This window comes from Carassius auratus, unplaced genomic scaffold (genome assembly GCF_003368295.1).
Source record: "Carassius auratus strain Wakin unplaced genomic scaffold, ASM336829v1 scaf_tig00214935, whole genome shotgun sequence".
Classification (NCBI taxonomy): Eukaryota; Metazoa; Chordata; class Actinopteri; order Cypriniformes; family Cyprinidae; genus Carassius; species Carassius auratus.
In genome coordinates, this window is record NW_020527867.1 from 46,872 (window position 1) to 71,896 (window position 25,025).

At 34.8% G+C, this 25,025-nt stretch overlaps 1 protein-coding gene across 1 annotated transcript in view; it reads left to right on the plus strand.

The window, feature by feature from the left end:
- The first annotated feature begins 1,497 nt into the window (after window positions 1-1,497).
- LOC113093272 (catenin alpha-2-like) overlaps window positions 1,498-25,025 on the plus strand; it is a 71,981-nt gene continuing 48,453 nt past the window's right edge. The window contains exons 1-2 of the mRNA XM_026259062.1: window positions 1,498-1,588; window positions 21,474-21,580. Of these exons, the coding sequence (XP_026114847.1) occupies window positions 21,479-21,580 (102 nt within the window). The 5' untranslated portion in view covers window positions 1,498-1,588; window positions 21,474-21,478. The remainder of the gene's footprint in view (window positions 1,589-21,473; window positions 21,581-25,025) is intronic.

A 25,025-nucleotide genomic window follows, 5' to 3' on the forward strand; every position in this document is an offset into this window, starting at 1 on the left:
TGGAAGTGTGCGTATCAGCAAAAAAAAAGAAAAAAAAAAAAAATCAAACAAACAGGCTGTTGTTACACTAGCAAAGTTGTGTAAGCCCTTTCAGTCAGTGTATTCAAGTTTTTTTCACATTTAATAATATAATCAAATTGAAATACTGCTTTTATCATTGTTGAGAGCTGGTCAGGATTTGTGTGGCATTGTTATGAATATTTCTGTCCCTGTGATCCTGACAGCCTTCTGATGTGTAACTGACACAGCATGGCACAGCATGGTGAACATACGGCCGAAAGAATAATGATGCCCACAACCCTGGGTTCACTGGGGTCAGGGAGTCAGGGAGCTTGTATTCACACACACACACACACACACCAAAAAAATATTTACTCATTCCAATGTCCCCTAACAGCTCTATACAATGGCAGTTTCTTTTACAGTATTCAACCACTAAAATAAACTTACAGAAATCTTTTTTATTATTATTGATTTGATTAAATTAAACATCCGCATTCACTTAAAAGAAAGACTGTCAACAGGGAACAGGTTTCTTTGATTTTGAGATTATCAGCTTCGTCAAAAGTGTAGCCGATGAGCCGATTAATAATAGTCATTTTCACAATGAGCCCAGTTGCACATTTTGAGCTTTTAGTAAATTTTTAGTTATTAATTTTGTAAAATGTCAGTTCTGATAAACTCAATAATTATTTCAATTGTGATAAATATTGACTATATTGATATTAATGTATTTAATATTAGGCCATAGGCCTACAATACATTGTATATTAGCATTAAATCGGCCACCCAGCTCTAAAAATATTAGTGTCTTAATCTTTATTGATCATCAAAAACAAAAGAAGAGAGAGAGAGAGAGAGAGAGAGAGAGAGAGAGAGAGAGAAAACAACAACAACAACAACAACTGTTGATTACTAATTTTGAGCGAATACTTTTTTTGTTTATTTTTATTTTATTATTATTAATTTCAATAAATTATATTATAATCATATAATTTCGAAAAAAAAAAAAAACATTCAAGACTGGCTTTGTAATATACTCTTTACACACACACACGCACACACGCACGCACACACACACACACACACACACACACATACACAGAATAAATAAATAAATACACAATTCCAAACAGTCGTGGACACCCAACATGCGCACATGACTGAGCACGCGCTCCGTTCTCCAGCTGAGCATCACTGTTTAACAAAGATGCGCAGCAGCATCATCGCCCCGCCCATCCCAGGATGCGCTCTTTCTCTCCGCGTTTACAGCGCAGGCGCAGTACAGGCTCACTATTTAGCAAGAAGGGAGCGCGCATACTCAGCACCTGTCGTGTGTGTGTGGCTGGGATTCGGTGGGAGGGGTCATTATTTGGCAGGGAGCGGCAGAGAGACGAGCATTTCCTAGATACCCACAGCAACGCGTGGATTCATTCCGCTTCCATCACTTCAGAGGCGAGCCGGCGGATTTTCTGGGCTGTTTAAACTTACTGGCTAGGCTTGGAAAGCCGCCCGTTCGGAAATAAATCACAGCATCGTATTTCCTCGGAAGTGTTTTGTTCCTGTACCGGGGCTGTCATCACTGAAGGTAAGATCTATGGAAGCCACTTTGGAACAATCAAACCGTTATTAGATGTGTCAGAAAGGCGAGGCTTGTGCATCCTAGCCTTATTGTGCTGATTATAAGGATTTAAACTAAGGGAAAAAAATAAAATAAAATTCAGATATCAAATGAAAGATACATAGGTAAATGCCCTGAAGCGACTGTCTGCATCCCTCAACCGTAGCCTATAAATCTACAGTTATTCCAGCACTGAGGTGATGGCCAGTGCCTCCCATCTGCAGCCTGCTAGCATACCGGCTAATCAGCTCATATTATGTGAAATAAAGGTTTGCTTTAAAAAATAAAATAAATGAATAAATAAAATAAAATTCCGCGTGGTAACAGGCGTTGTTTTGGTGAATTGTAATGTAGCCTAATAATAAAAGCGTATGTCCATCCTCATTGTCGGAGCGCCTCCAGTATTTAATGTCCCGTTATCCTTTGTCTGCAATTACTGTTGTGCACGATTTTATATTTAAATTATATGTTGAAAAGTCTTTTAGGATCTGTACGTCTATAAGAAGTAAATATGAAAGTTTTGTAATAAGATACAACTTTGGACTTAATGGCATTGAGATATTTTGTTGGTCCTTGATGCTGGATGAAACCCAGTTTTAGTAAATTAACTTTATTTTTAATATAAAATGGTATTTGGACTGGGACCGATTTTCGTATTTATAATTTTTTTTTTCTATAATTTTTTTTTCTTTATGATGATACATGGTTCTCTAAGAAAGAAAGAAAACGTAGCAATGCTTGTCATCAAATTTATGTATAATAGCCTATTCCAGTTGCAGGATGCGGTTTGGGTTTTGTGGCAGGTGTGTCAGATCCCCACTGTATTAGCTTCAAACCCCAAAAGCTATCCAACAGAAGGTTGATGAATTGTATATGTATTTCAAAATGACATTCAGAGCTTTTATTATTTAAAAAAATATTTACAAATCAAAACACATTTTTTCACTTGTTGCCAAAAAGACACTAAGGTTCTTTCACACTACAAGGATAACTATAGGCTTACTGATAACTATAATGCTTCAATTAACCTTTTAATTCTGTGAGAATCTAGTCCACATTGCAGCTAATAACGACACTAAGAAACGATATGGAGATGTTTTTTTTTTTTTTTTTTTTTCTTACTGATCATCAAAAAGAAACAATGCCAGCTATTCATATCTGAATTCACTGATTTTAAAGAGAACATTTAATGCAACACATAACAAAATGTGTTCGGGCATTTTTATATACGGTAGGCTATTGTTTGTTGGTGTGGCTTGCATATGTGTTTTTCACGACTTTTTGGTGAGTGTGATGATAAAGCATGCCATCTGCTATCAGAGATATCACTTTATTATAGATTTACACAACTAGAAACTTCAGTTATTTATTTATTTGTTTATTTATTTATTTTACTATTATTATTATTATTATTATTATTATTATTATTATTGGGAAATCTGTGATAATGGCGTAAATGGTGAACACTTGAAGGGTTGGTAAGATGAATATACATTTAAAGATAATCTATAGACATTAAAATTCCATTTAAAACATTAAAAAACAAAAACAAAAAAACAATCACAATTTGCTCCCCTGAATCAGATACGAAAATTAAATACGCTATTTAAACCTAGATTTTATTAAATATATAACAAATGTAATATATATAAAAATTAGCATATTTAGTTCCAGACATTTTGTCACATTAGCAGCATTTTTGCCTTGAGCCTTGTTAATAACATGCTTTAGTAGTATCTGAATGTAAAATAAAGGGCCAGCTGTTAGACATTTTGTATAATGCATGTTTAACTTATCTAAACTCTATATTGTGACTCTATGATTGTAAAATAAGCCCTTATGCTAAGGTAAACATAGCCAATTTTTATTTTAATTTAAGTGATTTTTCTCCTAGCTCAACGAACCTCAAAACTGTAGTGGATAAGCATTTTATTCCTGTTCATTGTAACCAGTGGGGACCTACAGAGAAAATAAATAAATACAAATGTCTCAGTTGGTCAACAAGACCCAGCAGGAAGTTGCAGATAATCAAATAGCATAACTGAAGGGTTTTTTTTTATTTTTATTTATTCACTAGGCAATGGAAAGAAAATGGTGATCTGAGAGGAAATCCATTTCTTTTGACTGTTATATATAACATGTTACATCTCTATTATGATGGTTTACTTGCGTCCTCTATCTTGTCATCTTCACAACAGCCAAGCAAAAATGTTCGCATGAAATCAAGACAGTTTGCATTAATTTATGGTTAACAGTCTACAGTCTTCAAACTCAAAAAGTAAAGTTTTCTCAAATGTTGTCAGTGGGATTCAATGGGTGTTTGTGAATTGCAAGTTGCATAATACAAATCCTAAACAGACATGTCATTTCTTAGTTGAATTTCTTATAATGTTATGGGTTTGTAAAAGTACTTGTGAACATTAGATTCCCCTCAGTCAGCGCGTAATAACAAAACATTTTAATGCACCCTGTCCTTCGCAGTCAGCAGCACATTATGACACCCTGTTTATACCAGTGAATCCAAAAACCGGAATGCTCCCAAACTAATCAATGAAGCTGACTGTTTAGACAGCTTCCTTGATCATAATAGCAGTGTTTTATTTGCTCGCTAGCAGTGAGGTGTCCATGCCGTACAGAGTTGTAACAGTAGCCGTAAGCAGAAACCTAATGGGTGTGAAAGGGCAACAGTGAGGCTCTATTTAGAAGTCGAGCGTTTGATTGACAGGGAGGGGTGCAACTCTATTACATCCTCCACAATCATGTCAGAGCTTTTCTCAACCCTGTAAGACAAACAGTGCTTTAAAAGGGTCACATGCTTTCGGTTTCCATGGATTATGAGACTGATATTCTATATGCACAGTATTTATTATGTTTCATATTCAGTAGACTGATAGCAACAACTTCTTGCATTCACTCAAAAGCAAATAAGTAGTAATTCTTTAACTGCTGTAATGATACTCAAATGGACGGGCATTGCACATAAATAATGTGCTGTAAAGTGAGTACCAGGAGAGCAGATTTGCCCTGTGTCAGCTCTTTGGGACGCCCTGTGTGCGTGATCTCAGCGAATCTGGTCGCTATGGTGTCTCTAGGCTGAAGCGAGGGCTGTTTCCTAAGACAGACAAGCAGTAATAAAGCACCCAGCTAGACAGAGAGACTTTCCGATGCTCATTGCACTGAATGACAGGAAAAATCCTAGAATGCATTGTTCAGACTATTGATTCTAATGTGTGCCAACATTTATACAGCACTCATCGTCTTGTGAAACCACACTTGAAAGTGATTTGTTGGTGTGTCTTTCTACATGTGCATTCATCCATTTATCTGCAGTATGTGAATGAATGTGAAAACATTTTCTTGAAATTTGTGCCTGTGCCACGTTTATTTAAAGCAAAACATTTGACAGGTTGTTGTTGAGTTTTTATTATGTTTATTTTATTTTAAATGAATGAAGTAGGGATGATTTTTTTTTTTTTTCAAATATTTTGATTTGAATATTTGGGCTCATAAAAAATTATATTGGAATATTTGTTATTTAAATGTGTTATTTAAATGAGGCTTTAATGAGAAAGAGTTATATTTAATGTTAAGTTTTTGATTTCTGCACAAGCTTATGATTAGCCGTTGCACAACAATGTTCTACAACAACGTTACGTTTTATCGTTTTTTTTTTTATTTTGGTTGAAAACGTGTAAAATAAATACATAAAAACAAACAAACAAACAAGCAAAAAACAAAAAAAAAACAAAACAAAAAAAACATTCAAGATCAAGCAGAGCAAAGGGAAAAATCAAGCAGACTGCCAATTACAGTACAGAACGTAGGCTACACATACTTGAGTCGGTATATATTTATTGTGTTTACATTGTTTCCTGTTTAATTTCTGAGGAACAATAATATCCACACGCTCGGGTGAAAGTTTGTTCCTCAGTCTGATAACAAAGAAAGCGCTGACAAAGATAATGTGTTCTAACAGTTTCTTTGCGCTTTGTGTTAAACCACTCTACCTCGAGGAACCTTTATATATTTGGCTATCAGATGCGCTCTTCTCGCCTCAGTCGGAATACAGCTGCACTTACCTGCAGTCGTGAATGCAGTGATGGACAGATGTCTTTCCCTAGTCGACTGTGTTTAGATTTCATGTAATTTCTCATTGTGGTGGTGATATTATGATGAATCAGTTTCACTTATTCATTTGATTAGAATTAAATTTTGTCAGATCATTTAGTAAGATCATTTAGATCAAAGTAAATCCAAACTTTGCGAGGCAAATGACGACGAATACTATCAACTGTTAACACGCTCCACAGCGCCACCCATTTCATTTAGAAATAACTGATTAGGATGTATGATGGATTCCCTGCAATTACGGCCAGCAAATCAACACATAGTAACATCTGAATAGTGTTTTTTTTGTTCGGGTAATAATTACAGACGAATATTCAAATGTTCGACTATTCGTGCACAGACCTAGAATGATGCAATACTTATGCTGTTCAAAATTAAGACAAAACATAAGAAAGTTATCATGATACTAGTTGATGAGTAACTGTGTTACTGCGGTTGAGTAAATTTTGTAAAATATGAGGAAGGTGTGATAAAATCTTGTGCGATCTATCTTCAAAACAGTAATTTATATCTATATATATGTTTAATTATACATATATCAGTTATTTATTAAAAACGTTTTTTTATTATTGATCAAGCACATATTAAATAATCAATAAATGATGATTAATGCACTTATAATAATAATAAAAACAAATTTCTATTTCAAATAAATGCTGTTTTTTTTTATTTCTAATCATCAGAGAATCCTGTAGAAAATTTTCGCTGTTACCATAAGCAGCACAACAGTTTTCAGCAATAATATATATATATATATATATATATATATATATATATATATATATATATATTTATTATCATTATTATTATTATTATTATTATCTTTTTTTTTTTTTTTTTTATTTTTTTTTAACCAAATCATCATATAGGAAAGATTTCTGAATGAACATGTGACACTGAAGTCTGTATTGGCTGCTAAAATTCATAAAGTAAAATACAGTTTTAAAATATATCTAAATAGAAAACATTAATTTAAAATATTTCACAGTATTGCTGTTTTACTGTATTTTTAATCATATAAATTCAGCCTTGGTGAGCATAATAGAGCATAAATCCTACCAACCCCAAACTTTTGAATGGTAGTATAAACGTCCAAATGCCTTTTAAATGTACAGAGACTTTATTTTACTCAAATTTGCAGGAGTGAAATATTTCTAGACCCGTCTTTGGCTTTTTTTAAACAGATTTGAAATGGTAAACATTTGTTTCGATTTTATCAGCAGCATTTGTTTGCGGTTTCAGACTAATTCAGTAAGTCGATTGCTCTTCTGTTTGTGAATCTGCTTATAAATGTGCACATGAAGAAGTTTTCAGACAACCTTTAAATAATGAGGTGAAATTGCCTTTGATTAAACTTTTATTGTCACAGTTAAATGTTAGTTGGGACTTTCCAGTGACGCATAGAAAAAGATCGAAGGACAAGTACTGTGAAATATCAATTGTAATGCTGAAATGAGACTTGTTTCAAAGGATGAACCTGGCAGAAATAGCCCTTTTTAATATCCTAGATCTAAGGCATTGTTTTTGTCTTGCCTCTACCTTTATTTAATTAAGAAGACATTTTTAATGTATTATCTTGAGCATGTGCCACAGACCATATGCAAATTTCATGAATCCTCCCACTTATTCTTTTCTGACATTATGAACTCACATGCTTATGCACTATAATCTGAGTAATGGGAGCAGTGACGAATATGGAAAGACTTGAAGCACCCATTTAAATCAATGTTAATGTGGCCTAGTACATTGTGTGATGTTGTCCTCTATACTTGTCTTGAACATATTCTCATACATTTATAAAAGAGAAAGCATTAAACTGGTGTCAGGTCAGTACAGAGGCTTAGAAATGACAAATTGCCTCAGACAGAAACATTGTTCTTGTTGATTTAAAGTTCCAAAGTAATTTTAAGCCTTGTCATCCAGCATTGCATTTTTGCTTAACGTCCTCATGTTGTATTCCTGTCATCTTCACCAAGAGTTACTTTTCCACGAAAATTCTAGGTAATGTTATCGCACTTGACTGAAACCTACTGATTTTGCTCTCACACAACTTGAAGTCTTTTTGGAAATGACTGATAGTAGTTCATTCACCTCAGTTTTTTTGAGTGATACTTTTTTTTTAAATATATATTTATTTTTTTAAATACTAAATGTGCTAACTGAAAGAAAACGAGTTGATTAAAAAAGCTTGAATCCAAGATTTTGTGATAAAAGCATAATGAGAAATATACAAGAACTTTTTTAAAGGCCTGTCATTTTTGCTGGTGGATGCCTTATTAGGACAATTTAAATTATTTTCAGAACAGTAAACTAATATTTTTATATTAGTATTCCTAGTTTAGATGTCTAGAATTTTTTTTTTCTTTTTCTAGTGCATGGCTATCCTATTCCCACTTGATCTTTGCAGAATTTTTTAATGAAAAAAAAAAAGTTATTTGGTTTTGCATCATACAGTAAATGCATCTACCAACACATTACAGCCTTTTTTTTATTGTCCGTTGTGATTGGTCTTCCGAGAACCATATGCTTGGAGAATTTTAGGAAAGCATGGTGATGGTGGATCGGTGCAAAAGGGGAGCATCTAGCTGGAGACACAGTTGTTTTTAAAAGTCTGCATTGCAAGTAGTGATTAGCATTTTCTGAGAAGGCGGCAGCAGTACTGTATATATTTTTCTGAGAGATGCTGAGCAAAAAGCCACTTCTCTGATCTTCTCGTTTGCAAACAGCAGGGCCTTTGAGTTTGGAGACGCCTGCAGCACTGCAGAATTAACTGAACCAGTGATGCTGCGAGATATAACTTAAGCAACACAAACAAATCACAATTCATGATAGACTGCAAACTGCACTTGATGCAAAGTATTTTGAAACTTTTTATTTCAAGTCATTTTGACATTTATATTTGATACTTTATTTTGTTTTAACTGTTTTATTTTGTGAAATGAAAAAAAGTTATTTTACAGTGCACTTTAGCATTCAGAAAGCTGTTATTTTTTTTATCTGAACCAGTTTGTCATGGCGTCTCCCTGAAGAATTTAAAGGGCACTAGCAAAAGGGCTGGTCTCATTTTCTTTCTCGAGCATGTGTGACTGTGATTAGTCAACAAAAGCATTTTCTGACTGCATCAATTTATCCATCTCTTCTTTAACTTGATCTGTTCCTCCTGCTTTTTTCAGTAGCATTCTTTCTCCAACCCAGTCTGCAAAAAACATCCCACTGTAGGATATGGAGGACCTGTTGTAGAAGTCATCTTACAGTCTCCCTCTCTTTCCCCCCATCTTTCTCATTTTCTGTACAATATTATTTTTTTTTGTTGTGGGTTCCTCCTCTGGACTAACAATATTTATTGTAAATAATATTATTATTTATAATATAGAAGTTTTAATGATTTTTTAAAACTTAAATTGAATTTATATAATCTCATATTTTCTACTTAATAATAGTCATACTTTATGAATTCTCATATATTGAAATTTACTGATAACTCACCATGGCACACACTGAAAAAAAAAAAAAAAGATTTTAATTTACTATATATATTTTTTTAAGGTCAGTGGTTGCAATCAATTTATTTTAGCTACAGTTAAATACACTAATTTAGTTGACTAACTTTCAACATGTTTTTGTTGTTGTTGTAGCTAAAATAATTTTTAAACCAATTACCTTAACAAAATATTTATTTTTTAAAATTCATTTATAACCCAACTATATTTATTTATTTTCCCATTTTGCTGTATCCCACTTATTTTGCCACACTTGACATGCCTTTAGTTGGACTGAACAAACCCATGTTACACGGATTACCAACGATCAGGTTAGGAAGTGAATTAAAAGGATAAGGATTTTTTTTAATTTATTTTTGCAATCATTTTTAATCTCTAAAGTCTAAATAGTCTGTTTTGGTATACTTTTTTCATGTCACAAAAATACTTCAGTATGTTCAGTTTTAGACAAGTGCCGGTATTCAGTAATGCAATATATCATCGTAATGAATATGCATGATAATATTATCATGGGCACTTCTAAATACCGTGAATAATTATATGATAGAGTTTGAAATGCATTTTAAGAATAAAATTCCTATCAACTGGTCGTAACAGGAAAAATTGATACCGGCATATCCCTATTCAGTTTATTTATTTATTTATTTGAGGCTATTTGAAGATATTCAACCACACAAGCGGCTATACAATGAAAGCTGTTGCATGCATTTTTGATTACCACTGGAATGTTTGAAAATTGAAAACTCAGTGACTTAGGCAGTGGTTTTTTGAACCTATATTTTGCTTCTTTCACTCGTGATGATATCGGGATGAAAACATCCTAATACCAGTAAACAAGGCCTGATTCATTCTCTCTTTTTGTACAAAATAAGATGCATTTATTTTTACTTTTCTCTTCAAGTCAGAAAAAATAGTATTTCCAACCCTAGTTTTCCTCTTTTTCTTTTTTTTTTTCTATAGCCTATACTTTCTCCTCTCCATTTTCTTCCCCTGCATTCAGCACCCCTGAGGGAAATTCTATAGCACAAATACTTCTTCAGTGTGTGTTAAAGCACAGTATATTGCACTGATCTGTCCTCCTTTGTCTTTTAGATATGTCCTTTTCCTCTTAACTTTACTCAGTAACTTTTTTTTTTTTTTTTTCAAATGCTTCCCTGACCTTCTATATTTGAGATTTTCAACATTAATTAACATTCTTAATTAACTTTGGTTACCTTAGCCAAAATCTATGAGGGGGTCAATGAATGTTTTAGCTCCACTATCAGCGTTTAAAGCACTCAGGTACAGAAGTGACCGCCAGTCTTCGTACTTCAGGGTGTTTTAGGCAAGCTGAGCCCATTTACCTCCTTTTGAGGTGTCAGCAGTCGCAGCATTGGACAGATGGTCACTTCCCCTCCTGGCTGGCTTATTTAGTTCTATTACTGAGGGAAATCAATAGGACTGTAGAAGTCACCGTGACCTGTAATTTAAGGACATCTATAAAACCGTACACTTTACTTTGTTCAATTATTATTAGGATTCCCCTATGATGGGTGCGTTGGCGTTCGACTGTAAACGCAATTGATTTTCGGCCTAGTTGTAGCCTTAAACAATATCAGCTACATCAAAATATAATTTTTAGACATCTGCTTTTTGTGCTCAGTATGCTGGGAAATTTTGCGCTGTGAGTGGAGAAGCAATCCTATTTCATGTCTGAACATTAATCTTCAAAATATAATTTTTTCTCTTTGACATTTCTCTTTGGCATCTCTGCAATACATCTGTAATCAAACCAAGGACAGATCTTATTTGCCTGTTCATGCATTAAAGCAATTTACTGAATTGCAAAGGAACATGACATCGAGATTTTCATTTCAACATCTAAAAACTTAAATGTATTCTGTTTTGAATTAGACTATCATGCTTTTTGCACTGTTTGAAACTTTTGCATTGTATTTCAAGTCTTTTGAAGTCAGGTTTGTGTTAAGAACAGAGCAAATTAAAGTCATTATTCAAAGAAAAATCTTTACGAGAATCTTTCCTTGGTGCATCGTATTTTTTTTTGACAAAACCTCACTTAATGATTTGTTTGGGAATCAGAATCAATTCTCAAACCAATTCAATGACACACTGATCTGGTTATAGAGATTGTGGCTTACTAGAGAAGAAAATCATTAGTGAAAAATAAGTCATTTTTTGAAGCTTGATATCCCAAGGTCTCATTTATCAATATTGCTTTGAAAAGAGCTACCAGTACAAAATTCCTACTTTCATTTTCCACAGACGAAAGAAAGTCAGATAGGTTTGGAACAACATGAGGATGAGCAAATTAAAGATTTGTAATTTTTGTGTGAACTAATCCTCAAATAGTTCTCCTCACAAATGCTGAAATTAGCTGTCAGTGCTCATTTACCTATCCCAGAAATAGCAGGGCCAAACATTATTAGCTTCATCTCCAGAAGCAATTTCTGCTGAGAGTAATTTGACTATTGCTGCTATTGTCAGTTTGTTTTGCAATGAAAGTTGGAATTTTGGTGCACGCCATTTGTCACCAGAGAGCAATAAGTGAGAAATTTCCTCATCAATTTAGCCCAGACCCGTTTGTTATCTCTATGCCTCTTCAAGAAACGAAGAAATATGCAATATTTGGACTGGAAGCTAATAACAGCATCTAAATTGGAAAGAGCTTTCCCTGCTTTATAATAAAGAGTATTTTCTTGAAGGAACAGATCACATAAAAAGAGTTTAGCATACAACACATCGAAATGGGATGCCATGAAAGTGAGTAAATGATGTCTAAATGGTAATTTTTGGGTTAACCTTTTTTACGGTTATTTGCATACATTTGAATGCATTTATTTCTTAGTTCTTTTGAATGTATGTAAGTGCAGTTTTAAGGATGTTAGATTTAAAGGGTTAGTTCACCCCAAAATTAAAATTGTATCATTCACCCTCAAACTGTCTTAAACCTGTATGAGTTTCTTTCTTCTGTTGGACATAAAACAAAAATATTTTGAAGAATGTTGGTAACAAAACAGTTGCTGGTCCCCACCGACTTCCATAGTAGTTTTTCCCAAACAGAGTATGCACATGATGCTCTCTCGGCTGAGGACGATGCTCTTAAACTGCTGGGGAACAGAGATGTGAAGCTAATGATCAGTGTCATCTGTGAAACCGTCTCGAATCACTGAGCCAGGACCGTTTCCTTTTTTTTTCCATTATGAGTTACAGCACAAAAAAAAAAAAACGGAAGCTCTAGTCTGCTGCCGGTCCTGACCTTGTTTTACATGGCTTCGTGTGTTTATCTAAGTATTAACCTCATTTTGAGCTTTGACTTAATCTGGGTAAACAGCAAACTGCTCTGAAAGAGAAAGGACTGGGGTATTGAGTGCTTTAGTGCGTAAATTTGTAAGAGAGAAAGGTAGAGAGAGATGTGTGGAGTGGCAATTGGTTGTTTGAGTGCGATAAGTGGTGGGACAATCCATTGTGACTGAGCTTCCTATAAACAGCAATTCTGAGTTGACTGATCTTCACCACTTTTCAGATTATTCCATGATCTCAATAATTGGTTGTTAGGTAATAGAAGGTCATTTGACCTTAAGGAAATGCCAGTGTTTGGAAGGCAGCAAAATAGTTGACAGGCACAGCAGACAGGATAGATATAGAAAGGCCATTATGACCTCATCAGATTGCTCCCATTATAATTCATGGAGATGTCTATACTGCAAGTGCTCAATTGCATTACGTAGATCTTCAGTTAATGGATTTCTATTTCTTTATGCAATGCACAGCTACTATACTTCAGTTACTGAAATGATCACAAGGATATCTTTTGGATCTGTATAATGACTGTCTTGAGGCAGAGCAAACAAGACCAGTCATAATTCCTTTCGGCGTTTCATGTGAGATCGTAGACAATGCTCTGTTGATAATAGCAGTGGTTACTGTGGGCCTTTTGGAGAATCTGTGCATCTGTTCGGCCTGAAACAAAACAGAGCCCAGAGCTCATTCTCTGTCTGAATGAAGATTAGTGAATCAGAGAGACCGTTTGCTCACAATCCTCCTTGGTGTTAGTTTGGTCTGTGGGCTTGTTAGTCTGACAGCCCTGCTACATGCTCATTGTGGCGAGTGGGGCGGGGCCGAGAGGCGTGGGAACGAGGAGTGAGGCCAGGTGTAGTGATTGGAGATGAGCTGCACCTGAGCCCCACCGCTAGTATCGAGTCCCACGTAGGAGATGGAAGGATATAAAACTGGAGCGACGACCGTGAAGGACGAGAGAGGACCAGGCCTGGGACATTATTTTAGGTGTTTGCTTTTATTTGTGCGCGTCAGTCGCCGTGAGGGGCTGACGCGCTGTTGTGTTTATTTTGGATATTAAAATGAGTTTTGATTGTGCACCGGTTCCCGCCTCCTTCTTCCCGATGAGTACAAAGTTTGGATCTTTACACTCATCTAACTGACTTTGGATTTTATCACATTTAGAGGGGTGTGCAATATTAACAAAAAAGAATATCTTGATATTTCTGAGATTTTATCGATAATGGTAGTTAGACGATATTTTGCTGAATGTGTTACTTTGCTGGTATCTTAAGGACTGCCGTGGAAAGCTGACTCCTTAAGCAAATGAAATTAGTATCAACTAAATTCATCTTTGCGATGCAGAGGGACACAGAAGCTGAATTTGAAGTGGCATTTAGATGTATTTACACTCTGTTTAATGCAAGCCATGAATGCATTTAATCTGAGTCATTGCAATTGAACTGAATCATTTAAACAGTTGATTCATTCAGGAACAAAACACTGTAATGTTGCTCAGAGACGCAAAACAGTGCTGTTGCATTTTTTTTGGAATTAGTTTTGTTGTCGAATTAGCACAAAACCAGGAAACACGGTGTCTAAAATGCAAGTCTCTTACTTAAATTTGTGTAAACTGTTGTAAAAATGTGTAATCATGGTAATTTTCGCAGACAAAATGGCACTTTTCATACAAAATTGATTAACTTTATGAAATTGTATAAATATATACATTTTCTAACCCCATGTCTTGAATTTGTGATCATTCTAAATGCATTTTAATAGACTGAATTGTGCAGTGAAAGAACGCTCCCTTAATGCATACACACACTAGTCTAGACTTCATGCATGCACTCTGTAGGGGTGTTTGAATGGGTTTTGCACAACAATTACGCTATTATTACTGACGTTATGTATTGCATGGCCCTAGCGATAAGCGCAATGTGTAATTTTTTTGAAATATAATGACATTTTGCAGATCAAATGTTCATTCAGGAACAGCACTGATTCAGTGAGTTAATTTAGTGGATGGTTTATGAGACAGATTCAAAGTGGTACAGTGTGTGCTTAGTTTGTGAATCCTTTTGAAAGATTCATTAAAGAACTGGTTTGTAAGAGCCGTTTTCTTGTTAATCAGGCTACACTGCTGGCACTGTGTATCTGGATTTTTTATGCAGCCTGATAAAAAACTAAACAGAGAGACATGTTTTCTTGCCATTATTTTGTTGTGCACAGCCTCTTTATCTCCTAACTTTAAGTTCAGACTGTAAACTCACATTAACTGCTCGGGTAAAATATGACTTGTATTTCTCTAACTGCAATTTTTTAAGGATTAAATGAAGAATTGTTTAATTTGGTATGAAACTGGTCAATTAGACAGGAAAAAGCCATCTGTAAAATACAGTACCAATTTGGTATTTATGTGACAGTTTTTTTTTTCTGATTAGTTTAACACTGAAATGCACTTGCATTCCCATTAATGAAAGAATAGGAAAGAGTGACACAATAAATGAGTTAATACACATTAATGAGTAATCCCTTCAGGAAAGATCAGCACATAGAGGCTGCGTTTACACTTGGCATTAACATGGGACCTGTATCCGGATTTTGTTCACATACACTTTGAAAAGACAAGTGCAAATGCACAAATGACCTGCCCAGGAAATTGGAAATTTGAATTTCACACATAACCCACCCCCTGTCTCCAGAACTGTCAGAAGAGAGAGGCTGTGGAGAGCTAGGGAGAATCATACAGTTATTTGGATTTGTAAAATGTCCTGCGACTGAAAATGGTTTAAAAAACAAACAAACAAACAAAAAACACACCACTTTGAGTTGACTTTGCATCAGCCATCCTTTGCAGACTTATTTAAATGTTGCGTGGGAATGACAGATCTGATCGGTTATCGTGAAAAGTTAGTTGATGTTGCCAAGTGTAAACGCACTATGTTCCGACTGACGGCATGTTACTTCCAAGTGTAAACACAGCCAGAGATTTATACCCGATAGGCCTATCATTTATAAGATGCAGATTAAAGGTCTCTGCACACTGAGTCTGATGCGTATTAATTAATCCATTGTGGAAAAATGTGCAAAACACACACACACACACACACACACACACACACACACACACACACACACACACACACACACACACACACACACAATGGCTTTTACTGTAAATGTCACCACAGTTTATTTGATTATTATTCATTCATTCATTCATTCAAGAAAATTGTCCAAAAAAAAAAGTCAAAGACAAGTAAACTAAAGCAGAAAATGAAAACATATTTTGGAGCTTTGCGGACCCTTTGGTCCTTGTGGGCATCTCACCATTAGCCACTGACATATTCCAGAGACTTCCGCAGTAATCTGACTGTCACCGTTTATCTGCTGTGTGCTTTCTTTATTCTGGGCCATCTCTCTCTCTGCCTCTCTCTGTCATACTTCTCCATCCCACCTCCCCTTCCTGTTATATCCACTACCCCCCCCCCCCCACCACCCTCTCTCTCTTCATTTGTTTCCCTCTTGCTGCATTTCCTCTTGTCCTCTACTTTGCCATTTTATCCTCCTCTCTCTTTTGCTCCCCTCTCAATGCCTTTTTGATCTATTCTTTCCCTATGACACGGGGAAGAACAGAGTTTGTGGAGGAAGGAATATTGGGAGATTAGGGTTGGTTTAAAAGGTGGAAGGAAAAATGCGGTGTGAAATGGTACAGGGAGTTTTAAGTTGCTCCCTGTCAAATGCAGCTATGCCCTCTTGTCCTCCTCAGCAGGCAACAAAGTCATTCCTGCTGTCAGCCAATTTCTGAGAGAACTGCACAAGAAGATTCTTAGTTTGACACCAGTTCCACTGCTACCACCTACTGTAGGGCAGGTCAGACTTCAGCCAGTTTTAGTTTGCTGACAGAGAGCTGTGCTCGGACATGTTAACAGCCTAATAGTAATTATACTGTCAGCAGCAAGCTAAAACCCTCTCAGAGAATTTTTGTCTTCGATTTCATACCCTTTAATGCTCCACCTGCTAGTTGATTTGTCCAATCATGTATATATATAGCAGGTGATTCATGTTTTTGTCCTTGAATATGTGTCGCAAAATTGCAAAATTTCACTGATTTGAGACCAGTTGATCTAAAGCTGCTTATAAAATATCTGATAACAAGACCTTATTCAATTTACTTTCAGTTGTGGGATAAAAACTTGTCTCAGATCAGTAAAAGGGCTATGATGACCCCCCAATTTGTATTAGAAATACAGAAGATATTTTGGGTTTTAATGGTAGGCACACTGGAAGGATGAATGTTTGTGGGAATTGAATGATTTGCTTGTCTAATATTTAGCGTGGGATAATCTAAGCTTTAATCTTGACCGCTCCAGGACAGGATCTTCTACAAAGAAGTTTAGGCTCAGGGTTTAAATTTAGGATGCATGGCATGAATATGCAAAACACAATCAGCTATCCTTTGATATTTCCAGTGAACTTGTGTCCTCAAATACTCCCTCAAATTCACACAAAGTTATTGATGTCATTTTATATTCATTTCCATATCTTTTATGTCTGCTCTGTGTCTCTTTCTCACATTAATACACTTTTTAAAAGATAGTAGCACCGGCATATTGAGGTCAGCATGAGGAGTTGGAGTGGACAAAAGAGGTCAAAAATGGCTGTGCTGGCTTTAGTCTACTGTGCTTAAAGGTGTGTGTGTGTCTGTGCATGTGTGTGTGATGGGGTCATGATGAGTCTTGCCTGATTGAGCTGTCTTTAATCCTCTCGACTTTTTGAGCGTCACACAACAGCGCAGGTTTGCAGCCCAGACGTTTATCGCTGGTTATATGTGGGCTGCAGTTTGATTTGTTAGTAGTGTGATTACATTTTAAAAAGTAATGTGATAAAATGCCATTAATCATCCCCTCTGACCCATATGTAAATTGCATAAAAGAGTTATTTTCCTATTTAAGCTAGACTGACTGAATGGATTGCTGTGAACTGTAGGTCAGGTATATATATATGTATAGGTATATATACATATTTTGTTGTATATATGTTGTAATAAAATAAATGTAATGCCATGTTAAAATAATGCCATGTTGTGTAAATTAAACCATACAGGAATACATCAATTGGCAACACAAAAGCATGTGTTGTCACATCCACTGTTAAGCCTTGCCTTGTCTTTGTGGAAGTTTCTCAGTTAACATGATTGTTTCTGCACATGAAAGCTAATGGGTCTGAAACAATCAGCCTTCTGACCCATCCTGACTCCAGTGTGTAGAAAATGCATTTGTTTTCGCCATTTTGTGCTCCTTTTTATGACTGGTGTTATTATCATCCTGGCAACCAGGCACAAAATTATCCCTCTTCCCATTTCCATGGGATAATTGAAGCATTATTCGGTGATAATGGCACTGAAATAGATCTTGCGCAGCTTGTTTCCGGCACGCTTTACTGGAGGTGGCTTTGTGATATACTGGTCAGCTCACTGTGAACACTTTTCATTTGCTACAAATAATTTTGAAGTCTATTTCAGCATGTTCTTGGAGGGTTTTTATTTATTTATTTATTTTTTAGCCTTGAAGCCATAAAATGAACTTTCCTGCCGTCCATGACCTAATCCTTTATAAATTGTTTGACTTTTTTTATTAAAGGAGTCATATGATACGATTTTACATTTTTCCTTTGTCTTTGGAGCGTTACAAGCTCTTGGTGCATAAAGAAGATCTATAAAGTTGCAAAGAATAAAGTCTCAAAACCAATAAGATAATTCTTTCTAAAAGCCAAGACTCGTCCACTATCCCTAAAACAGCTCGTTCAAACCCGCCCCCACATCTCTACGTCACAATGTGGGAAGATTCCTATAACGCCACCCAAATTTTCACACAAAGATAAAGTCTTAACTTTTAGTCTCTCTGTTGCCGCTGCTGCCATGTCGTGGAGTCACTGTGTTTCGTTGTGAAAGCGAAATTACTTGTTTGGCCTTCCAAAAGAGGACAGGACTAGAAATCAGTGGTTAAGTGGTATTTCAACACTCTTCCAGATCAGTCCAACCCAAATATTCAGATGTGTGCTGTGTATTTTATGTAGGATGAGGACTATTTCCTAAAACTGTACCCTGCAATGCATCTGTGGCACAAAGGCTGTTTCTATAAAGTTGGGCAGTTCAAACGTTGCAAAACGTTTTAGCAGCATGATATGACCCCTTTAAGGACCCAGAAACCAAGAATGGTTATCCAAATCCTATAATGTACATACATGTTTATATTATCGTTATATAATTGTATAGCCAATTCAAGAACCTTAGAGCAGAAAAATATGGTTCTTGATAAGAAGGAGGTTTGTGTTGAACTTAAGGTACTGTGTTGGAGTGTAAAATGGTTACACAAATTAGTAAAGAGTAAAACGGACATACTGAGCAGGAGAGGTCTGGAAGGTGAGGTTTAATAGCTGTTAATCTGATGTGCAGGACACTGGAGTGTGTTTGACACTGTGCTTTAGGGAGTGTTTGGCACGGTGACTGAGACTGTCAGTAGCCTCTCTTGAGGATTCACTGACAGCTACATCAGAAAAGAGGAAATGCAAGGCACAGTTTGAGCACAAAGGAATAGTGATGCCTTTATTTGTAGGTGTAGCTCACTGACAAGTGAGGAACTCTGATTGGAGCAAACAGCAGATCTCATGCTGATTCTTCTCACGCCAGACTGCTCCAATGTGTGTCAATGAGATGGAAAAACACATTTTATTTAATGAAAAAAGGTTCAAGCCAACTTTCTTATTGCCAGTTTTTGGAAAATATTACATTTTAATCTGTTCAACATAATGCAATGCTATTCTGGAACATTTTCAAACACTTTGTTAAATCTTTATGAAGAGGGGGAAAAACCTTGAATAGAGTATGACACATTATTTTACACTACCTTACAAATGATGCAAGATTGTCTTTTTGAGTGTAATTTCGCATCTTGATTTAATCACAATAGCACAGTTCATATTGTGCCATGTGAACTGACTCCAGAACAAAAAAAAATCATAAAAGCATCACTATTTCTAGATAATTAGATGTTTTAAAATAAACAATTGCTTAGTTTTCATAAAAAAGTAAATAAAAGTTTTTTTTTTTTTTTTTTTTTTTTTTTGTTAAAGGGTTTACAGTATTTTCAGTTTTCCTTTTGAGAAACAGAAAGAATTACATAAAACATGTGTACACCTTTACATATTATTGCAAAGCTTCTAGAATTTCTTTTGAATTAATCATTCACTCTAAAGATTTGTTCAAACACCAGTTCATGATTTTTTTCTGAACAGTTCTCTTACAGAGGCAACATGAAAAAAAAAAAAAAAACACACACCTCTATAAAAGTTGTTTCTCAGTGAACTCGCACACTCTTTCACACTTTTCTCCATATTCACTCACAGCTTGAAGGCTTTTTACTCTTAAGTTTCCACTCAGTCAGGTAAAGTTTTCTCCCTCCTGCTATGCCGGCCTGATCGTGTACCTTAGATGTCTACCGTAATCAGGAACCACCTGCTTACATTACCGGTGTTCAAAGGGCCTGGAGCTGGGCTTCGTACATGCATATGTGTTTGTCAATGAGTATCTGGATGTGGGATCTGAAGATGCTGGAGAGAATCTGGGCCAGTGTTGCAGTGAATGACAATATGATTGGAAACCCCTATGTTAAAGGATCCCCACTACCAAATGAAAGTTAATAGTCACTAAGGCATCATGAGCAGAGGGTTTCTAGGTTTTTTTTTTCTTTTTCTTTTTTTTTCAGTAGCTGATTCTAGCAAGGCTTTTGACCTTATATGACACTTAAAGACATCATGCACAAGCTCACACTTGTGGCAGCATCTCAAAATGGCGTTCTTGGCAAGATATACATTTGTAAACGATGTCTTACTGTAGGTATATGTAAACAGTACTTTAGCTGTCTCTTGTGTACTTATCCTGTTCTTTACAGAAACATTTTCCGTCATTTAGAAAGTGCAAATTTGGTGGCCTACAGATATTTTACAACCTATTATCAACATTTGAGCATATGATACACACACAATCCTATTCTATACTTACAATGAGTAACATTCAGAGTACCATATACCATTCAAAATTTGGGGTAAAAAATAAATAAAAGTATGTAAATAAATTAAAATGTATTTGTTAGGTTTTGAACAGTATCATACTCATCTAGGTTACTTTTATTTGATAAAAAAATACAGTAAAAACTTAAAAAATTATGGTTACAGTTTAAATGAACTATTTTCTATTTTAAAATACTTTAAAATATAATTTATTACCTTGATTTTTCAGCAGACATTACTCCAGTGTTTAGCGTCACATGACCCTTCAGATAGATAGATAGATAGATAGATAGATAGATAGATAAAATAAATTAATACTGTAAGTCTTCAACTGTTGTACCAAAGGTATGTGATATCTAGGAACTGAGATATCAAATTAAAGTAAAAGTTTGTGATGTTTGAGAACTTTGTGACTGTTTTAGGTTTGTAATAATAATATTTGAACAAATTAGATAACTTTCTGGGTAATATAATAGGACGCCGCTAGTCTGTGTGTTTGTTTTTCCTTATTAAAAGTAAGATAATACAGTCTGACTTGCTCAGCAATGTCCGGATCCCACATTAAGACTCATTTTGAAGTCATTAGCTTTTAATGTAATACGGTGTGTCAATATTTTAAAGTCACAATTTTAGCATTTAAGTGAGATTGGAGTGCAACATTTAAAGACTTTTCAATGAAGAAGCTTTAATAATAGATGTGTGGCAGGCTCACCTGCCTTTGATTTTGTTAAGAAAGACATGTAGCATGAAACTGAAAACTGAGTCTGTGATGTCTGCACCTCTTTCCTTTTATCATCCTGTTAAACTGTCATTCTTAGTTTTTAACATCTCTTTCATCCTTTCAAGTATTCACTCCCCTTATTTTCTTTCCACAGTAAACATGACCAGCGCTACGTCCCCAATCCTGCTAAAATGGGACCCCAAAAGTCTTGAGATTCGCACGCTGACTGTGGAGAGGTTGCTGGAGCCGTTGGTCACACAGGTAATGTCTTCTCGTTAGATTTACACTGCTTGCAGTTTCTTCTTTGCGGGTTCATTTGCTTAATGTACAAACCATATTAAAACTTGGTTTTGTTGATTTGTCTTAGGAATGGGCAAGGTTTTTGGCTGCAAATCTCAAACTTTCAAGCAAAAGTAGCAAGCAGATTCACTATACTAGTCTAACTAGTTAACTTAATAAGTTGTTGCCAAAATCCCTTGTTGAGCTTTACATATAGAGTCTCGAGCAATCAAAATCATTATATCTGTGATTTTTATAATGCAATTAATGGCATGTTTGCTTCAACTGGTAGAGTTTTCTAGGATTTTGAAGTTGGTCATTTTAGAAAAAAGTTTGAAGACCTTTTCAGAAATTGTCTGAATATAGGTTGTACTCCGATGCTGGATGTTACAATGTACATTGTCTCCAGAACCCCAGAGCTCACAGCAGGAATCACATTTTAGACTTGTTTTTCTTTGTTTTCTTGTGCCTAGGGTATATCTTGTTGGCCTTAAAATACTGAGCAAAGTTTGCAAAAAAACAAACAAGCAAACTTTTTAGACTTCCATACCATCAGTCAAAAGTTTTGATGCACCTACTTATTCTTTGTTTTGCTATTTTAGAATAATAGTCGTCATAACTCAACTGGGAATTATGTTGTAAAACAAAATGAAGAACCAATCTTCAACTAGAACTTGCTTTTTTTTTTTTTTTTTTTTTCTGAGATATATCAAAATAAACATACATTCTGTCAAGTGTGTCCAATGTTTTACTGGTTGTATATCTGCCAAGTACTAAGAAGAGCAACCATTCAAAGTTTGGGGTCTGTAAGAATTTATTATTATTTATCAAATAAATTGCAGATAAATAACTGTATAGGGTTTAAAAGTAAATGCAGTTTTTTTTTTTACTTTCTCTTAATCAAACATTCCTGAATAAACATATAGTTTTTTACTAAAATATTACATAGATGTTTTCCAAATTAATCATACAAAAAGTAAATCTCTTGAACACAAAATCAGTATCGATATATATATAAATATATATATAATAAATATATATAATATTGCAATAATATTTCACAGTATTACTATTTATCTAACACTAATCAGAGTTTATAAGCATAAGAGGCTCAAAACATAAAGATTTAAAAAACTCTTACTGAAACTTTTACATGGTAAAAACAATCTTTTTTTTTTCCTTTGAAAAAAAGCAGAGATCATTATCATCTGAAGGAAAATTGCCTTTCCCAATAAACAGTATTTTCTGTATTCTGAGCAATTATGTGTCATTAAATTGCTGTTTTAAAGTCTTTATGGCTTTCTGAAGGAATCAGTTGTCTTAATGAATTGTTGGATTTTAATGAAACAAAAGCATAATCTTCTCATAAAAATTTCTTATTAAAAAGAGACCTGGAGCTTTTCTTTCTTCACAACATTAATTGATGTCTGAGAGCAGATGCTGGTCTTGACCTCTCTATGCATTAGTTCAGTCTTTACCATAGACATCTATCTCCTGTTTCTTCTGGGAGAGAAAATAGAAATTGTGACTCTTAGGTCATGCACAGACTGTAAGGTTTTAGGATTGCAACCCTCTACGGACAAGTTGGATCACAAGCTGCTGGATTCATGAAAATCAATCAGGTTGTTTTTCCGTTCACTCAAACTGATTAGCTGAAATCAAAACAGGGACGATAATAGGTGAGCACCAGCCAAAGAGATTGCCGTTTGCGCATTAGTTCCTCCCACTTATGGAAAACCCGGCAGTCTTAAAAGCTTAAAAAATCTAAAGGAACTCCATTATTTTAACAGGAAAATACAACAAAAAATATTGTTTACATGTAGCACTGCATATATGTAATACTCTCCCTCTGCTCTAACCAAAGTGACGACGAGACATGTGCTGTTACACTATAGTGCACGGTACGTTAAATAGTCTACAGGTGCCTGCGCATCCATTGAGATGAACTGAAAAATAGCACAGATCACCTGATGGAGAGAAAAACTCTGAATTGCTCAGTCAAGAGTGTTCGGTGAGTGAAAATATATCTGTGCTAAACTTATGCTTAGCCTCCAAATCTGGCGAGTAAAATCTGCAAATTTATTAGCCATTGCTAATAGTAGACATCATTTAGTAGCCCAGAGTGAAGATTTTTGTCGCATATGTGACTTACTTGCAATGTAGAGGGTTGGATTAGCAAACATGTGCTGTAATCAACTTGTTTCATCCACCTTGGTTTAATGCTAGTTGTTTTTGAGACTGTAGTCATAGTAATATCCCTAGACAATTAGCTTCTTTTCCCAGGAATCAGCCTTTTGCTTTATTTTTGTTTTGTTTTCATTCATGCATGCTTTTATCTGATGAAAATGTGCCTGGACCTCTAACAAAAATGCGATTTACCATGCACAGTTCTGAGGAAAGACAGTCCAGTTGTCTAGATCACAATGCCCTGAAGCTGAATTTTCAAAGCTAGGCTGGAAACATGTTGAGTTATAAGGCCAAAAGTCTGTTTTACTATTATGTGAACTGTGTGCTTTGTTCTCAAGGGGGACGGTTCTTAAAATGGCATTGCTTGAAGGTTTCTGAACGTTGAGAGCTATATTCATAATCAGCGTGTTAATGGTCAGTTCCGGTTACATTGGGATCATATAGGTTGACTGGTCCAACATTTGAAGAGTTAGTTAGACAGGTGTACAAGCTTTATATAATTAGTTGTAGTTAATATTATATATTGTTATTCAGAGTCATGACTGATTATTCGAATTTAAGAATACCCATAGTCTATCTGCTTTATTTCTTCTGGCTTCTATGTTTTTAATATACATTTATTTTCAAAAAAAATTTTTTTTTAAATGTATTAAATTAAATAATTATTTTTTTTAAAGAAAATTTAATGAATATTAGTAATTTTTTTTTTTTTTTTTATGTAATCAAATGACATGATGCCAATTCCTTTATTTTTCATTTATTTATTTTTTTGGCAAAATAAGTGCTGAACAAAAGAGGTTTACAATTTAAATCAAAACGTGGATGGAAAATTGTGTGATGCTCGTTCAGATATAATATTTTAATAAATGCATAAAATTGATTATTGTTATGGTTATTATTACTTTGAGAGGTAAGCCATACTTTCCTCAAATTTAACCAAATGTTTATTTTGGTAGGTTATATTGAAAACGTTAGCATTTCCTTTAGAAACTTTACTATATGCGTGCTGTGTATATTTATTATGTATATGAGTACACACACCTATGTGTGTGTGTGTGTGTGTGTGTGTGTGTGTATATATACATATATATATATATATATATATATATATATATATATATATATATATATATATATATATATATATATATAAAGAGTATATTTATACTCGTATATAATTTATATTATAAATAAATATAAACATTTTTTATATAAATCTTTTTCCCCTTAATATATGCAT